General features: G+C 43.7%; 1 protein-coding gene across 3 annotated transcripts in view; it reads right to left on the reverse strand.

The window, feature by feature from the left end:
- The window catches only part of PLPPR5 (phospholipid phosphatase related 5), a 755,539-nt gene that overhangs the window by 125,956 nt on the left and 608,655 nt on the right, over positions 1 to 20,928 (reverse strand). For all 3 annotated transcript variants that reach the window (XM_029618585.1, XM_029618584.1, XM_029618583.1), the window contains one exon: positions 19,197 to 19,329. In XM_029618585.1, coding sequence (XP_029474445.1) covers positions 19,197 to 19,329 — 133 coding nt within the window. The remainder of the gene's footprint in view (positions 1 to 19,196; positions 19,330 to 20,928) is intronic.

Genomic DNA, 20,928 nt, shown 5'->3' on the forward strand with positions numbered 1-20,928 from the left:
CCAACTTCTCTATCAGTTGTTTTAGTTTAAGTCTATGGGATCTAGCATTAGCAATCAAGACTACCTGAGATTAATTATTTGGGGAGGGGATAAGGTAAAAAAGATGTAGTTATGTTAAAATCCCTGCCCAATACAACATGACTCTCTATGCTGACAGTTTATACAGAAGTCAAAAAAGAGCCTTGATTACAATTCATGGTATAAACATCTCCATGTTAATTCTCATTTTAACCAAAATATATCTACGTTCAAGATCCCTTCTTATCCCTCTAATATTTGCATTCAGATCTTTAGATATCAATATCTACTTCCCCATATTTATTTCTAATAATATTTATTTATTATTTATTTATAACTTTTTCTATACCGAAGTTCAGGTAACAGAGCTACTTATCACTCCGGTTTACATTGCAACAGATATAAATATTAAACAATGACAAGTGTCTTACAGAGAACAGGGAGAGACAACTTGGATAACATAACTGGGAACAAGAACATTACAAACTATTAATGCGGAACAAGTCCATGGAGAGGGAGATTAGCTATTGGTGTCGACAGTCTGTGGGAGTTGAGGAGTACTTAGTAAGTTATGGGAATGCTTGACCGAATAGCCATGTCTTGAGTCTTTTTTTGAATGTGCTGTGGCAGTGTATCAACCTTAGTTCCGGAGGAAGAAAATTCCACTGTTTAGGGCCTGCTGTAGATAGAGCTCTTTTACTTAATGATGTTTTCATGGGAGGCGCGTGTAGAGTTCCTCTTTGTGCTAATCTTATTGGTCTTGAAGATGTGTGAAGTTGGAGAGGGATTCTGAGGTCCAGTGGGGTGTTATTGAAAATGGCTTTGTGGGTGATTGATAGAAGTTTGAAGAGGATTCGAAATTTGACTGGAAGCCAGTGGAGCTTTTTTAGAATTGGTGTTATATGGTCTCTTTTGCTGGATTTGGTGAGACATCTTGCTGTTGTGTTCTGTAACAGTTGGAGGGGTTTTAGGGAGTAGACTGGGAGACCGTGTAGAAGTGAGTTACAGTAATCTGTTTTCGAGAAAATGATGGATTGTAACACTGCTCTGAAATCACGGAAATGGAGGAGGGGACGAAGCCTTTTTAGAACTTGAAGTTTGTAGTAGCACTCTTTGATCGTAGTGTTGATGAAACCAGTGAAGCTTAGTTGGTTATCCATGACCACCCCAAGGTTTCTGACTTGTGTGGAGAAGACTGGGAGTGGTGTGAGGTGAGAGCTGTTCAATGGAAGGGTGCCATCTTGAGAGATCAGGAGGAATTATGTCTTGTCGGTGTTGAGAATCAGGTTGAGATTTGACAGTAGTTTGTTGATGGAGAGGAGGCAGGAGTTCCAAAAAAGTAATCAATCACTTCATCCACGACCCAAAAGCTCTATTTTCCCTGGTCTCATCGCTCGCAAAACCACCTACCTCAACTATTCCAGACAACGAAGCGGCTTCTAAAGCTACCGACCTTGCCACATACTTCAAAAATAAAATAACAAATCTACTCGCCTCCCGTACAGGCAGCAATGCTCCAACCCAGCATCATACATGCCCTCCTGACCTGCTACTCAGCCCAAACCAGGCTCAACCATCCTCAGCCTCCTCGCAACAACTTTCCTCAGCCTCCTCGCAACAAACGGCCCGCTTAGAAGGTTTTGAGCTTACTTCTTCCTTAGAGATAGAAAACCTGCTAAAGAAAATCAAGCCATCATCCCACCCTCTCGACGCAATTCCAGCTAACCTGCTCATAGCTTGTGCTAAAGACGTTGCTAAGCCTATCTCCCAGATCATCAATGCCTCGCTATCACAGGGCCTAGTCTCGGACCCTCTCAAACTTGCTATCTTAAAACCATTATTAAAAAAACCTAATCTCTCTACAGATAACCCAGCAAATTTCCGTCCCATTGCTAATCTTCCGGTCATTGCCAAAATCCTGGAAAGAATTGTCAACAAACAGCTCTCGGAATTCCTCGACAATAACGATATCCTCTCCCCGGCTCAATTCGGCTTTCGCAAACTCCGTAATACCGAAACTCTTCTTTTATCTCTGTCAGATAACATTCTCATGAATCTAGAAAACAAACATCCCTGCAATGTTTTCCGATATCGTAATGTAATATCCGATGCAAAAAACATAAACGGAAATAATTTGGACTCCTAACATCTTTCATCTCTCTTTTTTAAATTTTTTTATTGAATCAAAAATATTGAGGCTTTCAAATTAACAGCTTCTTTAATGAGTAGCTGCCTTTTCATTGGTGAATTAAGCCCTTTAAGAGGCAATTCAAACAGACACTTTGCATATTTCTAGTTTAACTGACCAATATAAAACCACAAAAATGAAACTCTAACCAATCCTCCTATAGAACCTTACCCCCACCCCAAATAAAGCAGTCACCTTCAAACTCATATCCCCTGAACCCCAATTAGTACCCCCCCCCCCAACTCCTCTCCCACCCAAATCAATTTATGGTCTGTATGTCTAGCACCAACACAGACTATATCTTCTCTGAGGAATGATGTCCCCAAACAGCAGCCCCATAAAATATACATATAACTTTATTAACACCCCAAACCAATGCTCAAACATGGAGAGGATATATAAGCAAAACGAATAAACTTCTACTCAAGTCGGTTGCACTTCTCGATATCATCACATTCGATCTACACTGGCAAGAAAAAGAGAAAGATCCAATTTTAAAGAGTCACTTGTCAGTCAAGTAGTCCCAAGGACAAAGTCTTTCCTTCCACTGAAAGCACTCAGATGAATCATCCATGTTGCTCAGGTTATAGTTTCTTCAGTCAAGTAGTCCCAAGGACAAAGTCTTTCCTTCCACTGAAAGCACTCAGATGAATCATCCATGTTGCTCAGGTTATAGTTTCTTTAGAAGAAGCAGAATCTTTAAACTGTAACTTTCAAACCAGCGTGCGTGCACACATTTACATGGATATGTTAGCCCACGCCCAGGTACACAGCTATTTTATAACATACACACGCATGTTTTATGAAATAGCCCTGCTGCACGCACCTGTGTGCCAAATTTTAAGTGGGTGTACGTATGTGCATGCAAATCCCGCTTCTACCACATAAATCAGGGGATTTTGAAAGGGGCGTGTGCTGACGCAATTCCCAGTATTCCTAGTTCATCCCCAGTTCACCCAATTAAAAGATAGGTCCTACAACTCCTTCCCCCAGTTTGATAGCCTTAACTCCCCTCATTTAGCCATGACCATTAAAACCCTGCAGATCTGCCTAGCTTTCTTTAACTTTTAACTTGCACAGCATCCATAGAAGAAATAATGCGACAGGGGGGCTCGGCGCACATTGGATCATGTCCATATTTATGCACACATCTTTGATTCATGCTCCAAAATGCCCATGCCCATGCCCTGCCCAAACCATACCCATACCTCTCCCTTTTTAAAAAAAACTTTCTAGATGTGTATGCCACGGGAGATATACACGTATATCTGCGGCTTTTAAAATCTGCTCAGCGCGCATGAGTCCGACTCTAGAACGGGCAGATGTGAATCTGTTATTTACACTTTCGGATAATAGAAAGACTAGGGGGCACTCCATGAAGTTAGCATGTGGCACATTTAAAACTAATCGGAGAAAGTTCTTTTTCTCTCATCCTAGCTGATGGACTCTCTACCTGGGTAACATCAAGCTAGGTTGAGAGAACATTGCATAAATCTCATTTTTGGCTGGGTTTCCTCACTCCGAAAGTCCTCAAATCTTCACAAGAGAGCACTGTGCTGTTCGTATGTCTCACTTTGAATGTCAAAATGGCCCCTAACCCCTACACTAATACCTAACCTCACCTCGAGTTACTAGGTGGGCTTCCTATAGAGATATAAATACCTATCTAGCGTGAGGGCATTATGGCTAGGTTCTCTCTCTCTCTCTCTCTCTCTCTCTCTCTCTCTCTCTCTCTCTCTCTCTCTCTCTCTCTCTCTCTCTCTCTCTCTCTCTCTCTCTCTCTCTCTCCCTCTCCTTTTCAGATTTGCATTGCACCATGCATTATGGTGCTGTTAAAGGCATTTTCACATGCATTAAAGGGGCTTAACGCATGCGAAAACACGATTTGATAAATGACCCTGTTAGTTCCCTCTACTCGTGCAGTGTCGCAAGAGCAAGGTTATTGTAAATCTTGATAGAGTGGCCTTCCCAATTTAGTGTTCCCAGAGATGTAGCCTGTGCCATTTAGTGTTCCCAGAGATGTGGCCTGTGCTATCACTGCCTCAGGGAAATCATGAAAAAATGCAATAACATTCTGGGGAATATTTTTCTTTTAAGTTCCCAGTGTCCAATGCACATGATCAAATTTCACTCTTTATTGAGACAATCTTAAGCTGCCAATATTGTCTTACTGATCTGTTTAACAATCTGGCCACAGTTCACATATCCATTTGAGTCTGTAATCCCTCTAAATTTTTATTCATTTCTACAGGATCTATTTTCAAGATCTTCCAATTTATCAGATAACTCCACATTAGTTTTCTCTAGATCCTGGATCAATTTTGTAAATGCATCACTGCTTCACCTGCTACCATTTCTAAAATCTCCTTTTTTAATCTTTACAGCAATAATAGGGTTTTTTTTTCTCAACTCTTTGAAACCATGATTTAAATTTGGCCAGATAGATTTTATCTACTTTAACTGAATGAGGCTTTTCTCCAGCATTATCAGTGTGCCCATCAAGAAACGCTGCTGTGTTTTTTAGCTCTCCCAAGAAAGCACTGCTTCTGGAGAAGAAAAATTGCTTAAGATTCACCATTTTCTTCCTCATAGGCATGAGAACAGATAGGCAGACACCAACTAAACAATTTGAGAGTCAGAGAAAGTTAAAAAAAAACCTCAAGAATCTGAAGTTTTATGTATCTCCAATGGGGAACTCCTTTCTCAAGCTGCCATTTGAGTAGGTGATGTCACTTCCTCTCTGTGTGATATCTTTAAAGCTACCTCTCCTTTTTGGTTAGATTCATGTTTTGAGGTCTTAGCTTGCTCTTTTTATATTTTTTGGACTTATAATCTAGGGAACCAAGTTCTGTGATTGATAACAGTAATAAAACTGTTGGTCTTTTATTTTCCCTTTCAGGAGCAATTTGATTATACTCAATCTCCTTTTGGAACTGTTTTATAAAATTACATGGTGCAGCCCATTGTAACAACTGTGAGAATGTCAAGAAACGTCCGCCAAGACTTAATGTTAACATTTAATACCTGCATCGTCAATAAAGTAAAAAAAAAAAAAATCAAGTAGAAAACAATAAAACTATAAATTAAGTCATTTTTGAAGAATGACAACCATATTACTGTGCTAATGAAACGTTTGAGATGCTAAACATTCTATTTTCTTATAATTATGCATAACAAGCAACTTACAGCTTGTCTGAAAAAAAAACAAGGCATTGTATTAAACATAATAAATCTCCAGAATTAATATACAACCAATAATCCAAATACAATGGTTTAATCAAGACCACAACAGGGAGATGCAAGAAGCAGAAAAGGAGACAAGAATAAAGCTGACTGAAAGAGAACATTAATTCAAGAGCCTCATCTCAAGCAGGCTCTGGGGTAGAGGCAGGAATCGTAGTAATCTTGTTAGCCAGAAAAGGTTTTAAATGATTACATTAAAAAAGCCCTGTTACCTTCTAATTTCATTAAACACTTAGCAGGGTAGGGAAGAAAAAACTCCCCTCCCCTCAGCTTACCACAGTTTCTTGTAACTGAAGAAAGGATTTCCTGTTTATCTGGGTCTGTCTGCAAACATCAGGAAAAATCTGAATCTTTTGTCCCAAAAAGGAGGCATCCCCTTATTGCTAAATAATAACCTCATCATTCAATTTTTAGCAGATTCAGAAATACAGGAGCTCGATAAAGTTGCACGTTCAGACACCATTTCATCAGTTTGCTCTAGAAAATTTGTTAAATTAAAACTTTCCGAGGGGAGAAGTGAAGCATCTGAAACAAAATCATCTTTTGCTCAGATAGTAGATAATATACTTTGGAGAGAATCTTCTGAAATATCTAAGACCTCTTTCATATACCTCTGAGTTCCTTAGGGCCAATTAGAGAGGACTGTGGAAAATTTAACAAACAAAGTTTGAGATCTCTACCTATTCTCAAACCTTTCTAAAAATCTATGAACATTATCCTTTCTCAAAGCAGTTCTAAATTCTTGAAAAGAAATTGTGATATTCTAAAGCTTTAATAATCCTTACTCCCTGGCCAGCAATTATGGATTGAGTAGTGGATATCTGTCCCTTCATAACATCCATATTAGAAGAGACAGTTCCAAACTTGGTGTTTACAGTTCTCTCGAGATTCACTATGGCCTGCTACACATCATCCAGGAATTTCCAGTGCTTGCTGTTCTGATGTTCCTCCACTATCGGGGCATCCCCACTAACATCAGACCCAACAGCGGTTAATGCAGGCACTGAACAAACCCTGGAATCTGGTGCCAAGGATGGTGTTTGGCTCTCAGGGCTGAGCGATATTTCTTACACTTGCTGGCTCAACACCTTCCCTCTAGTAGTTCCAACAACGAGGGAATCCCCTCATTCAGTAAACTCTGTTATCTCTGCTAACAGTTCGGGAATAGTTTGCTGCATGGAGGGGAAGAGTACCCGCCCTTTCCTTTTAACCATGCTAGTAGAAATTAAACAAAACAGAGATCAGCAAGATGGGGGGGGGGGCCCTATGGCACATTGCATCAGCTGCATGCTGGACAGCTATATGCCACAGAGCACCACCCTTTAAGCAGAAGTCCTGGCACCGCCAGACGATGTCAGCAGAAGCGCCCAGCACGGGAAAGATATTCCAGAGGGCAGGAAACCTGAGAGGTAGATGGCAAGTTCTTCTCAAGGTCCTGCTGGTAGTTTACTTATGATTACCTTAATAACGTAATGGGGCGGATTTTAAAACCCCTGCGCGTGTAAATCCTTCCAGATTTACGCGCGCAGGGCCCTCATGCGCCGGTGCGCACAGAGCCCCGGGACGCACGTACGTCCCGGGGCTTCCTGTCGGGGGCGTGTCGGGATGACGCAGCGTTTAGGGGGGGGGGGGGCGGCGACGTGGGCATGGTTTCGGCCCGGGGGCGTTCCGGGGGCGCGGCCGCGGCCTCCGGAACAGCCCCCGGAACCGGACCACGGAGCGGGGCAGCCAGCCGACGCGTGCAAAGTTAAGGGGAGGGTTTAGATAGGGCTGGGGGGGTGGGTTAGGTAGGGGAAGGGAGGGGAAAGTGGGGGGAGGGTGAAGGAAAGTTCCCTCCGAGGCCGCTCCAAAATCGGAGCGGCCTCGGAGGGAACAGGCAGCGCGCGCTGGGCTCGGCGCGCGCAGGTTGCACAAATGTGCACCCCTTGCGCGCGCCGACCCCAGATTTTACAAGATACACGCGTATCTTATAAAATCCAGCGTATTTTTGTTCGCGCCTAGTGCACGAACAAAAGTACGCGTTCGCGCAAGTATTTAAAATCTACCCCAATATGTCTTGGCTGTGAACACTGATAATTTCAAGAATTATCAGTTTAGAGCATTTTTAATAGCTGTAGCTTACTGGAATAAGTATCATTGACTGCAAGGAAATGAGGGTTTAAACTGATAGAAGGAATGTACTAACTAGCTGGGGAGGTTCAGAGAGATTTACTAAAGACTAGGTTAGGTTTTACTCCCCCATGTGGGAGACTGAGATGGTGCTGCCTTATCCTTTTTTACCACTAGGCACCATTTTAGGTTGTGGTATTTTTAGTTATATTTCCTGAAGGCAGAGCTCTCTATTCCCTGTCCTTTGTTTTACTAACTTATTACAAAAGGGCTTTCCTTTTTTTTCCTTTGTGGGTCAGCCTGTAAATCTGACCTACTTGTAATTGCTTTTTTGGTCTTTTAATCCAGTTTTGGAGATTTCCATTGTGAACCCTTGTGCTAACTGTTTGCAGATGATTGGGGCATCCCTGTAAGTGGTTCAATCAAGGGTAGGGAAGATTCGACAGAGTTCTATCACTCCTCCAGGGGATAGACCAGTTAGTGACCTGATGCAGAGGAGTTTCAACTTTAAAGTATCTATCTTTGGTGCTATCTCATTTGTGATGCAAGAAAGTTTTTCCACCCTTCCCGTTTCTGTTTTGTTTTTCCTTTTTGTAAAAGACTATTTTTGTTCCACATGGAACTGAGTGCCCTTGGTACCAGGGAATCAGTTTCCATTCTTTTAGGAAGTGGCATCTTTCACCTAGGAAGAACCTGAGGAGTGAAGGTTACATCTGAGAAGTGGAGCCCTGTCTTTTGCTAAGGGAAGGAGTCGAAGGTTTTTGAGAACTGTGCTCACTGCTGACTCAAGTGTGCTCATTTGAGAGGAGAGTGCTCACTGGTACTGTCATAAATAGATCCAGACTTCAGGAAAGGTTTAAGAGTTGGGAATTATGTTCTCATGAAGTATTGAGTCTGTGGGAAAAGATGTGAGATTTGGAGTGGAAGGAGGATTGAACTATTTTGAATGAAAAACTAGAAAGAGAAGGAGACTTTACTGCAAGAGTAAGGTCACAAATGTATTAATCTTTCTTCTGCCTATATGGTCAATGACTTTATTTGAAAACTGATTTGAGTGTTGTAGTTATTCTTCTGTCATCTAATAAATATAGTAAAGAAGTTGGAAACCACATTACTTCTCAGTGTGATTTTGAATGCAAAAGATTATTATTTATGCTGTTTACAGAGAAGGAAAAGGGGCTTGTACTATGTTTAAGGCAAAAGGGTCTTGGAGCTAAGCTTCCCCCCATAGGAAGTCCTGGAACTCAGATGTGTAATGCTGTCTGTGGAGAAACTAAGAGCAGATAGGGTCCACTGCTCTTTCTAGGTGCCCCTGGGAGCCATCCAACCCAAGGGTTACACTGATAGAATACTTTGTATATAGTTATAGTATTATACATATCCACATTTACTTCAGACTTCAGGAGCTCAATATTATAAACAGTATTTAGCCGGCTAAGTGGAGCTGTTGAATATCAATCTATAGTCAGCGGGTGCCACGTAGCCTAAGTGGCTTAGCTGGCTAAGTTTTTCACCAGACAGATCAGGGACGGAGAATGGGGGGATCGGGGAGGAGTCGGGTTGGCTGGATAAGTTAACCAGCTAACTCGATATTCAGAATTAGCTGGCTCATTTATCTGGCCAACTCTGGTCAGGCCAAAGGGCTACTGTTAAGTTAGTCGGTTATACATAACTGGTTAACATATTCAGTGGTGCAGGTACACCGCTGAATATATAGCACAAGCTAACTGGTTATCTATACCAGCTAGCCAGCAGAGCCACACGGTGGCTAAATATGGACCTCCATATATGCATACCAGCTTTAAGTTTGTTCTGTAGAGGCATATTAATGGCTTTACAATATTTGGCAATTATTGTCGACAATTAAAAATAAACATTGCATAAATGTGCAATTTTGAATAAATGACCTCCACTATTGCTCATTTTAAAATATATATGCTTTCAAGAAGTGTTGTAGAATAACCATGATAATTACATATATTTCCTTTTTTCTCTTTTTCTCTATTTCACGCTACCTATCTTTCCTTCTTCTCCTGTCCCCTTTAGCCCCCTCTTCTTTCTGGCCTGCTCCCATCCCCTGCCACTTGTTCATTGTAATTCCTCCTTTAATTGAGTTATTTGTAAACCGGCGTGATGTGCCATACGAACGTCGGTATATTAAAAGTTGTTAAATAAATAAATAAATAAATAGATGAATACAAACATTTTTGTAGGCTTATTGTACCAACAAAAAGATATAATAGTACACGAGGATTGCTAGCCCAGGTAAAAAGAAAGAGGATGACATCACACAGTCCAACATTACAAGAAGAGAATAAATAAAGCTAAGAGAAGAATAAAAGAGGAAAAACCTTGGACAGAGTTGTAGGAGAGGTAGGGACTGAAGCTCCACCACTCCCAGGAGAAAGCACTATAAGAATCAGAGGGAAAGGAGAAAGGTGACATACCAGGAAGTATAGACCTAGGAAGTGTGCAGAGATAGGAAGAGGCCAGATACAGTAATCAGAGTTGGGAAGAGGTAAGAACCCAGTGAAGAATCTGCCAGAAGGCCAGAGCTCATGCTTCCCTAGAGTTGGAACAAAAGGTCTGAACAGGTAGCCAAACAGCTAACCTCAAGAAAATTGGTCACAATGAATTTTCAAGATCATAAGCAAGTACCAATTAATAACAGTTTTTAAGGTGGGATTTTTTTCCAGATATGGGCACCATTTCAATTTATTTTGCATTAGCTACTAAATAGCCTTCAGATGGTTTAAGTCTTCTTTATCATGTATTGCATTTACCAGTGGCAAATATTTTCCCTTATTGTCGATGTTGTGAGCTCAACAGAATTCAACACTACACAAACAAAAATACAACTCAGCACAAAAAAAATGCCCTTTTAATATATGCAACCCCATCTTTGGGTGGTTACTAACCAGCGATGGGGCCATAAATGTATTAGTTGTTTCTTTGGGGCTGGATCCACTCCTGATAGTCTCTCTTTTCTCCAGGGTCGGGATTCTTTGTTGGTGGGGAGAGAAACTTATCTTTCAGGGCCCAGAGTGACAGGATGACTTCTTGTAACTTCCTTCATCCAGGGCCAGTGGAAGCACTAGGCAGACTAGGTGGTGCCATGGTTCTGGGGGCGGTGACGATGGCTGGAAGCAGAAGCAGTGTCCTTTGTCCATGTGGGTGGGAAGAACGACTTGCCATCGCTTTCACTGTCATTAAGTGGGTTAGTAGCAGTCTGGGAGAGAATCAGGCTGCAGCATCAGCCCCAAGAAGCAGTGCGGCCTGCATCATGGGAGGAAGCTGGAGGCCAGGATAGGGCCAGTCCCTGTACCTGTGGCCTGAAGGTGCAGTGCGGAGGGAAGGAGCAAGAAGCCAGAGTAGGGTTGTCCCCTGCTCCCATTGCTTGAAGTAGCAGTGCAGCCCAAAGGAACTATCACCCCCCGTCCCCACAGCCTGAATGAACAATGCAGCAAAGAAGCTGGAGACCAGAATAGGGTTCCCCCAACCTGGTCTGAAGAAGTTGTCCCATAGATGGGGTGATTGAAGGAGGAGGTGGATGCTTCTGCTCCTGCCCTGGTTTGTGCTTCCAAGTTTTAGCAGGAAGAAAAAAGTGAATGAGTGAGAGAGGGAGGGAGTGTGAGTTAAAAGACATAGCATGCATGTGTGTGTGTTAACATGTGCTGGAGTGAGAGAGCAGGTTTGCGGGCGAGCATTTTTCTATGAACAAGAAAGTAGGTGTATGTGTGTGAGCAAGGGAACAGGGTGTGTGACTCAGCATGTGTGTGTGAGAGAGAACAGGGTTTATATGAGTGTGAGTATGTATTTGTGAGTGAGCAAGCAAGTGTATGTGAACATGTAAGCATATGTGAGAGGGAGAGCAGGGGGCTGTGTTTGAGCATTGTCTGTGTGAAAGAGCGTGTAAGCATATGTGTTAGAAGTGTAAATGAGCATGTGTTTTTGTGTGAGAGCAGGTGCATGTATGTGAGCATGTAAGCATGTATGTGAGAGGAGATTTGTGTATATGAGAGGAGAGAAGGAGAAAGTTCATGTGTAACAAGTCTCCTCCTCCTGCTAATCCACGACAATTTCAGGACATCTGGAAATCAAATGTTCCCAGGTATGGACAGCAGATGAATTTTTAAATCTTTATTTGTTTTAATTATTGCAAGTTATTTGATATGTTAATTTTGTAATATTTTATTAGTGTTTGGAAACATTTTATGACTTAATTATTTTATGTTATTCTATTCATCAGTTTTAAATTTTTCTTTGTATTAGTATGGCTTTCCTATTATTGTCATGTTTTTCTGCTTGACATTTTACAAGGAATGGTAATGTGTTTCTGTTTTTCCATTGTTGCAGTGTATACAGAATCTTCAATGTAGTAGGTTTGAATCTCCAATTTGTATTTTGGTGAAGGTCTGTGGTCTCTATGTGTGACCGAAGTGAGGTAATCTGCTAGCATGTAGTTTCTATGCAGAGATCTTTAAGCAGTATGACTAGGTGTATTGGTGTTTTAGAGCCTGATGTAATGTTTGTAGTGTTCCCTTTTCATAGGTAGGGTTTTTACTGTTTGAGTGCAAGCAGTTTGCGCTATTTTGGTATGGGAGGTTTATTATATTGTATTCTGTAATTTTGTTTATTCATAGCTGTCTGAGGATCTATTGCATTACAATAACCCAATTGCCATATGGGCTCCAAGTGTCTCTTTTGCAGAGTTTTCCGTTTGACACTACATCAGTGCATCTACCTTATAAATGGGCTCTGACCGACGGCCCGCAAATGCGCAGTAGAGAGCAGCTCTACCGCGCATGTGCGGGCCAGCACGTTGGTCAGAGCCGTGCGTGCCCGAAACAAAAAACATGGTGGTGGGGCCGCAGGAGCGGCGGCGGCCGCGAAGCAGGAGCGGGAGGAGGAGCAGAGGCGCCGCGCGCGAGTGACACCCCCCCCCCCCCCGAGATCTGCCGGCAGGAGAAGCAGCGCCGCGCGCGCGCGGAAAGCAGCAGCACCGTGCGCGAGTGACACCCCCCCCCCCCCCCGAGATCTTGCCGGCAGGAGCGGCAGGAGAAGTGGTGAGAGGGAGGGGGAGAGAGAGAGAGAGAGGGAGGGAGGTGACAGAGGGAGGTGAGAGGGAGGGAAGGTGAGAGAGAGGGAGGTGTGGGAGGGAGGTGAGAGGGAGAGAGGGAGGTGAGGAGAGAGCGGGGAGGGATGGGACGAGAGGGGGTGGTGAGAGGGGGAGGGGATGGGAGGTGAGAGGAGGGGGGGGAGAATGAAGCTGGAGGAGGGAGAAGGAGAATAGAGGGAGGGATGTGGGAAGGAAACGGAACCGAGCCCGTTGTTACGGGTTAGACTGGCTAGTGAAATATAATATACATGTTGTAAGTGAAATATTTTTACCTCAGAAGATTTGTACCTTCAAGTATAATGGCCATAATTTTTAATTGTATATGGAGGGAGGACGTGACAGGTGGGGGGGGGGGGGAAGGGACGCGAGGCTGTAAAGTTCACCTAGGGTGCTGAATAGCCTTGCACCAGCCCTGCCTTCAGCTGGGAGAGGTGTATTTTTCCTTCACTGTGAGTGCTCTAAGTGCCAAAAAATGCACTGGAGCCACGGATTGTGTGTCCCAAATTAAATTATTTTATTGATATGAAATCAGGTGAAATATGGCACAATTAACTCTGTCCTCAGCACCACAGATGTAATCTTTATTACAGTCTTTTCTCTGTATCTGTACTCGTGTCTCTTATACCAGGACATGGGAAACCCTCATCCTCCAGGGCTTGGCTAAGTGAGGTCCCCAAGTGGACAGGGTATCCTTGTGTGGGCAGGACCCCCCCCCCCCCCCCCCCCCCAAAAAAAAAAGGTTAACACACAGTTTGATGCACAGAGAGTCCAAAATCCTCTCTCTCCCGAGGGGTGAAGACTCCAGATGGGCGTCCTCAAAGGTCTCACATGGTTCTTATTCACAGTTAGGTAATCTTATTTTGTTCTTCTTCTTTCGCACTTGAATCCCTGATGGAAGGGATCCTCTTTAGAACATGCAGCTCTGGATGTTCCCCAGAAGAGCAGGAAGATGCGCAGCAAAGTTCTTCCTCACTGGTTTCCAACCAAAAAGATTGTCTCACAAAACTGAAGTTAAGACCGGAGTTTGATCCTTGCATCAAGTCACCATTATACTTCTTTCCTCATTAAGGGTATAGAGGGGCAGATCTTCCCTACCCTGGGCACCCCAGACACAGGGTATATTGTAGGATTTTTAACAGACACTTACATAGGTAAAGGGCATTTAGACATGTAAAATCCAGTTTTAAACATGTATATGCTTTTGAAAATCAGACCTTAAGTCTGATTAAATGTTTTATTTTCAAGAGAAGTATCTATGTATATAATGTGCTTGGCTTGACTATCACTGGATGCTGTCTGTCCACTGGAAATGGAGATTGGGGGGTGCATGTGCATATATATGTGCATTCACACTCCATTGCTCACTGACTGTATAGACAAAAAGAGGCCTGGATTACTGGCTAAGCCCACTGAGCAGCAGCTGAAGAGTCGAGGAGGCCTGGGTCACTCACGGAGCTCAGTTGTCAGTGGCCAAAGAGCAGAAGAGGCCCAGGCCACTGGAGGAGCCCACCTGCCAACAGCCGAAGAGTGAAAGAAGCCCAGGCAGAGCTCACCCGCCAGTAGCCGAAGACAGAAAGAGGCCTAGGCCATTGGTGGAACCCACCCACCAGTGGCCAAAGAGTACAAGAGGCCTAGGCCACTGGCAAAGTCCATCTGCCAGCACCCAGATTGAGGAGACATGGGTCGATGGTGTTCACCTGCCAGTGGAACTCTTTTCCTTTGGTGTTATGCCTTGAAAAAAAACTATGCCAAATTTAGGAAGTCCTTTAAAACTTTCCTTTTCACAAAACTTTCCAAAACAAACTGCTCCTCTTATTTTTCTGATATCTATGTTCTAAGTATTTATACAGATATTTAATGTTACTTTCTATAGTTTACTATAGTTTGTATCTATATTTTTATCTTCTTTTATTTTCATTATTTTTTAAGTTGATTTTTTAATTTTAATTTTAGTTTAGATTTTAAATTTATAATTTGTATTACTCACTTTTAGTTTTAATGTATGGTATGTTTATTTTTTAATTTATGTACATCGCATTGATATACTTATGTAAGAATTGCAATTCATCAAGTCTCAGCACCAGTGATCATCAAACGATATGGTTTAATATCACTAAAAGAATAGGGAAAAGAACCACAAAGACCCGAGTTTTACAGTTCAAAAACACAGACTTTGAGGAAATGGGGAAGTACCTGGAGGAAGAACTAAAAGGATGGGAGAATGAAAGAGATGTGGATCAGCAGTGGACCAATCTAAAAGGAGCAATCACCAAGGCAACTGCTCTATATGTTAGAAATGTAAAGAAAAGCAAAAGAAAATTGAAACCTATCTGGTTCTCAAAGGAGGTGGCTGACAAAATTAAAGCTAAAAGAACAGCATTCAAAAAATACAAAAGATCCCAAAGGGAGGAGCACAAAGAAGAATATTTGTTTCAACTGAGGGAGACAAAGAAATTAATCAAGTTGGCAAAAAGTCAAGCGGAAGAGAGGATTGCCAAGGAGATAAAAAATGGTGACAAAACATTTTTCAGATACATCAGCGAAAAGAGAAAGGTCCAAAGTGGTATAGTGAAATTGAAAGGTGGTAATGATCAATGTGTGGAGAGAGATGAAGAAATGGCAGAAATATTAAACGAATACTTCAGCTCTGTGTTCACTAAAGAAGACCCTGGAGAAGGACCATCTCTACACAACAAGAAACTGGAGGGAAGTGGAATAGATGAAATCCTTTTACAGTAGAAAATGTATGGGAAGAGCTAAAGAATCTGAAAGTGGAGAAAGCTATGGGGCCTGATGGGATTCATCCAAGGATACTGAGGGAGCTCAGAGATGTTCTGGCGGGTCCGCTGTGTGACCTGTTCAATAGATCCCTAGAAACAGGAGTGGTACCAAGAGATTGGAGAAGAGCGGTGGTGGTCCCGCTTCACAAGAGTGGGAACAGGGAGGAGGCTGGCAACTACAGACCGGTTAGCCTCACTTCGGTGGTGGGAAAAGTAATGGAGTCACTGCTGAAAGAGAGAATAGTGAACTATCTACAGTCAGGAGAATTAATGGACCAGAGGCAACATGGATTCACCAGGGGAAGATCCTGTCAGACAAATCTGATTGACTTTTTTGACTGGGTAACCAAAGAATTGGATCAAGGAAGAGCGCTCGATGTCATCTACTTGGATTTCAGCAAAGCTTTTGATACGGTTTCCGCACAGGAGACTGGTGAATAAAACGAGAAGCTTAGGAGTGAGGGCCGAGGTGGTGACCTGGATTGCAAATTGGTTGACGGACAGAAGACAATGTGTGATGGTAAACGGAACTTTCTCTGAAGAGAGAGCGGTTTTAAGTGGTGTACCACAAGGATCGGTTTTGGGACCGGTCCTGTTCAATATCTTTGTGAGCGACATTGCGGACGGGATAGAAGGTAAGGTTTGTCTTTTTGCGGATGACACTAAGATCTGCAACAGAGTGGACACGCCGGAAGGAGTGGAGAGAATGAGACGGGATTTAAGGAAACTGGAAGAGTGGTCGAAGATATGGCAGCTGAGATTCAATGCCAAGAAGTGCAAAGTCATGCATATGGGGAGTGGAAATCCAAATGAACTGTATTCGATGGGGGGGGAAAGGCTGATGTGCACGGAGCAGGAGAGGGACCTTGGGGTGATAGTGTCTAATGATATGAAGTCTGCGAAACAATGTGACAAGGCGATAGCAAAAGCCAGAAGAATGCTGGGCTGCATAGAGAGAGGAATATCGAGTAAGAAAAGGGAAGTGATTATTCCCTTGTACAGGTCCTTGGTGAGGCCTCACCTGGAGTACTGTGTTCAGTTCTGGAGACCGTATCTACAAAGAAACAAAGACAAGATGGAAGCGGTACAGAGAAGGGCAACCAAGAAGGTGGAGGATCTTCATCGGATGACGTACGAGGAGAGATTGAAGAATCTAAATATGTACACCCTGGAGGAAAGGAGGAGCAGGGGTGATATGATTCAGACTTTCAGATACTTGAAAAACTTTAATGATCCAAAGACAACGACAAACCTTTTCAGACGGAAAAAAATCAGCAGAACCAGAGGTCACGAGCTGAGGCTCCGGGGAGGAAGACTAAGAACCAATGTCAGGAAGTATTTCTTCACGGAAAGGGTGGTGGATGCCTGGAATGCCCTTCCGGAGGAAGTGGTGAAGTCTAAAACTGTGAAAGACTTCAAAGGGGCGTGGGATAAACACTGTGGATCCATCAAGTCTAGTGGGCATAAATATAGAGGAGGTGGTAAAACACTGCACGGAGCGGCAGTAGCCACAGAGGCATTCACGGAGCGGGATGCCAGTGGCAAGTAGTTGTTCCACCTTCAGGCAGCAAAATACTGCACGGAGCGGCAGTAGCCACAGAGGCATTCACGGAGCGGGATGCCAGTGGTTTGTGTTCCACCTTCACGGAGCGGAAGGTTGGAGGGCTGCCATCTCCAAAAAAAACAAAAAACAAAAAAAACCAAAACAAAAAAACAAAAAACAAACAAGCAAAACAGAGGTGGGTAAGAGTATGGGGCAGGGGTGTGGCCGTTTATTGTGGCAGTTGCTACCCCTGATTGAACTGGATGTTCATTGGGATGCGGATACGGCACTGCTCTCTGCATTGGTGGAGGGGTGGAAGGGAATTGGGGCCGGAGGGTGCTGGAAGCCAATAGTGACGGGGGAGGGGGAGAAAAAAAAGGGGTGGGGGGGAAGATAAAAAAAAAAAAAAATGGATAAACTGCGTAGCTTGCTGGGCAGACTGGATGGGCCGTTTGGTCTTCTTCTGCCGTCATTTCTATGTTTCTATGTTTCTATATAACTAAAATAATAATTTTTAAAAAAGTGGAGGAGCTACGGGTCGCTGACAGAACTCACCTGTGAATGCCCAAAGAAGCAAGGAGGTCCAGGCCTCCGTGTATCCTCTACTCACATGTGTACATCCCACCCAAACCCAAACACACACACTGAAGAATGCACACACAAGCCTGCCATACCCCCATCCTCCCCTGACTAAGTTATCCCCACAGGTCCAACACCTCCCTAGCCATTTACACTATTTTTGTGCTCCAATTAATCCACATTTGACCCACCTACCCCCTCAAACAAGCCTGCAGATCAGTTATTCATGCACACACACACACACACCCTCCATATCCTCCAGCCACGTATACCCATGAGCCTATAGCCACTGTTACGCATGCCCCCACCACCCATGTGCACCCCGCTAGATACACTGAAGCACACAGCACCGCCACACATGGGCCTTGCCACCAATAGCATGCACACACCTCTCCCTTCCTTCCAAAAGCCATGCACACACACACACACACATGCACTCCTGCCTCCCCCCCAACATCCATATACACACAGTCAAACCGCATGCCACACCCAGCCATCCCCCACTGCATCTATGTGCAAACTGACATATACACCCCACCATGGAGCCACCACCCCATCACACACACAGGATGCCGCTGGACTGGAAGGAGGCCAGCTTCTAATAGTGAATCATGGGGCAGCTGTACTAGAGACATCTGGAGAGATGGTTAGGAGGGACAGAAAGTGAAGAGCACTTGGGATGGGTGGGTTGGGAGGCAGATGACTGAGCATGATGGACTAGAGCTAGGGGGCTCAAACTGTGGACTCAGATAATGTGAAGATGGCTAGAATATGCTGGGTTCAGGCTGGAGAGAGAGAAAGGAAGTACTGGGGTCATGGTAGTAAGGAGGGACAGTGTGTGCTAGATTCAGGAGGGAGATGAGCTGAAGCAGAGCTAGGGAAGGGTGTTAGAGTGTGCTGGGATGAGATGGGCAGGAAAGAAGGGCTTGCTGGGATCACGTTATTAAAGGAGAAGGGAGTGCTAATGCTCGCCTGAAGAAGAGCGTCAGAGTGTGCTGAGAAGTGGGTGAGGTGGAAAGGCAGTGCTGGGGTGTGTCTGAGAAGGGAGGGTGAAACTGTGCTGGGGACAGTCTGAGGAGAAGGACAGAAAATGGAGGAAATGGGCTAAGAAAGGTGGAAGGGAGTCATAGGTTAAGAATGAGGAGTAGAACTGTGAATAGGGACTTCTGGGGAATATCAAAGGGTTTCAGCTAGTTACACTACAATATTATTAGTAAAATACAATTCACATGTCTACAGACCTAACCAGATCTGAAAAGGGTTTTGCAAATTCATTTGCCACAACATTCATTTATAATTTTTATATTGGTTCAACAAAATATATCACAGCCTTGAAAGAATTAAGTTTTTCCAGAACCAATATGGTTACTAGAACTCTGGTCCATAGAATTTACTACAATTAAGCACTGTAGAACTTCAGATTCTCTTCAATGTATAATAAGGCAGTAGTTATTTCTCAATTCAGGCCTCGCATTTGCCACAGCCAGTCAGATTTACAGGATATTTATAATAAGATAGATTTAGAAAACAAGGAGACCATGCAGTGAGAGCGCTTGAGGACTGGATTGAAAATCACTGATACAAAGCATACAATGAATAAATAAAATATACACTTACCAAGAAATCGGACTGTTCTTCGCACCAATGGGTTTATATAACAACAGTCTCCAGTTAAAATAGTTTTCTCCTGGTTTTCAAAATCTTTTGTTGCCACTTGTAGGCAAAACACTACAGTTTCCCCAACGATGATCTTGGGAAAAGAAAGAAGGGAAAAATTAAATTTCTGTTAGTGGAAATAAAATGCAACTACAAACAGGGGTACATTTTAAAAGACAGAGCGCGCGCGAACAAAAGTACACTGGATTTTATAAGATACGCGCGTAGCCGCGCGTATCTTATAAAATCTGGGGTCGGCATGCACAAGGAGCAGCCTCGGAGGGAACTTTCCTTCCACCCCCCCCCACACCTTCCCCTCCCTTCCCCTACCTAACCCACCCTCCCGGCCCTATCTAGACACCCCCCCCACCTTTATCTGAAAAGTTACTACTACCTCCGGGTAGTAGTAACTTACGCACACCGGCCCGGCAGGCCCTGACACAGGCCGCTGAGTCGGGGCACTCAGCCACGCCCCTGGACCGCCCACACGCCCCCGAACATGCCCCCGATCCTAAACCACACCCCCTGGCCACACCCCTGACCGCCCCTTTTTGCAACCCTGGCACTTAACGCGTGCGCCGCCGAGCCTATGCAAAATAGGCTCGGCGCGCGTAGGGGGGTTTTAAAAGGGTTACGCACGGATCTTATGCGTGTAACCCTTTTAAAATCCGGCCCTTATTGTCTTATACATAGGAACGAGTGTGATGCGCCTATAATGTTTTGCTAAAATATTAGGTTTTTTTTACTCTTTTTTACTCTTTTCTAGAAATTATGCAATGTTTCATAACATTCTACAAAATATGACAAGTTCATTTTATACCGATTTAGGGACTGTACCTAGGCTGACTTAAATATTTGCAGTGGGAATGGGTGGAAAGTGAGGGTCTGATTTATATTGTGCTTTTATATTGCCTGTTGCTCTAGCATATTAAATTGCTGTTGATGAATGTATTCTACTGCTCACTCACCTTTTGATTGGTACAGTATGATCATGTGTGAGCTACAAGGGAAGTCTTAACTTATCCTCCACCTTTTTTCCTTTCAATTCACGGTGAATATGGAAAAAACCCCACAGAATTATAGAGTAGAGCACACCTTTCGAATGCAGTGCTAGAGCCACCAGGAGCAGGTGATTGAAGCCCTCGCTCCCAGCAGGGATGTTTTGTGCCATTGGGGGAAGGAGGTTCTGGGGAGGTGACTAACTATTCGTTTGAGACTGCAGGAGGGCTTCAAAGTCTGGGGAGGTAGCCGCTTTTGCAAATGTTTTAATTAAAATGGCGAAAGGGTGCAGTGTGGGGGTGGGGGCTAGATGGCCCAGTAATGTTTTGGCTTTGAGGCACACTGGGTGAGACAGTGTATTTTAGAGCTAAGATTGGGAGCCGTGGGCCCTTGGATTTATTTATTTATTATTTTAATGCTGAAGCTAACAACGCTACTTACCCGGATCTCTTTTCAAGACATCTGGATAAGTAGCAAGTTATCCAGCCACACAAGGCTGGATAACTTAAGAGTTGCTCTAAAGCAGGTCTAAAGTTATTGTTATGGTTATGAGGTGTTGGAGTGGACTCTTGGGCACTGCGGTGGTGGCCACTCCCATGGGGAGGAGCCCCGTGAGTAACCGCAGTGCTATGCCAGACTCTATACACACAGACACAGAGAATTTGTATTTATTATATGGCTTGGTGGTACTGCC

This window comes from Rhinatrema bivittatum, chromosome 10 (genome assembly GCF_901001135.1).
Source record: "Rhinatrema bivittatum chromosome 10, aRhiBiv1.1, whole genome shotgun sequence".
NCBI lineage: Eukaryota > Metazoa > Chordata > Amphibia > Gymnophiona > Rhinatrematidae > Rhinatrema > Rhinatrema bivittatum.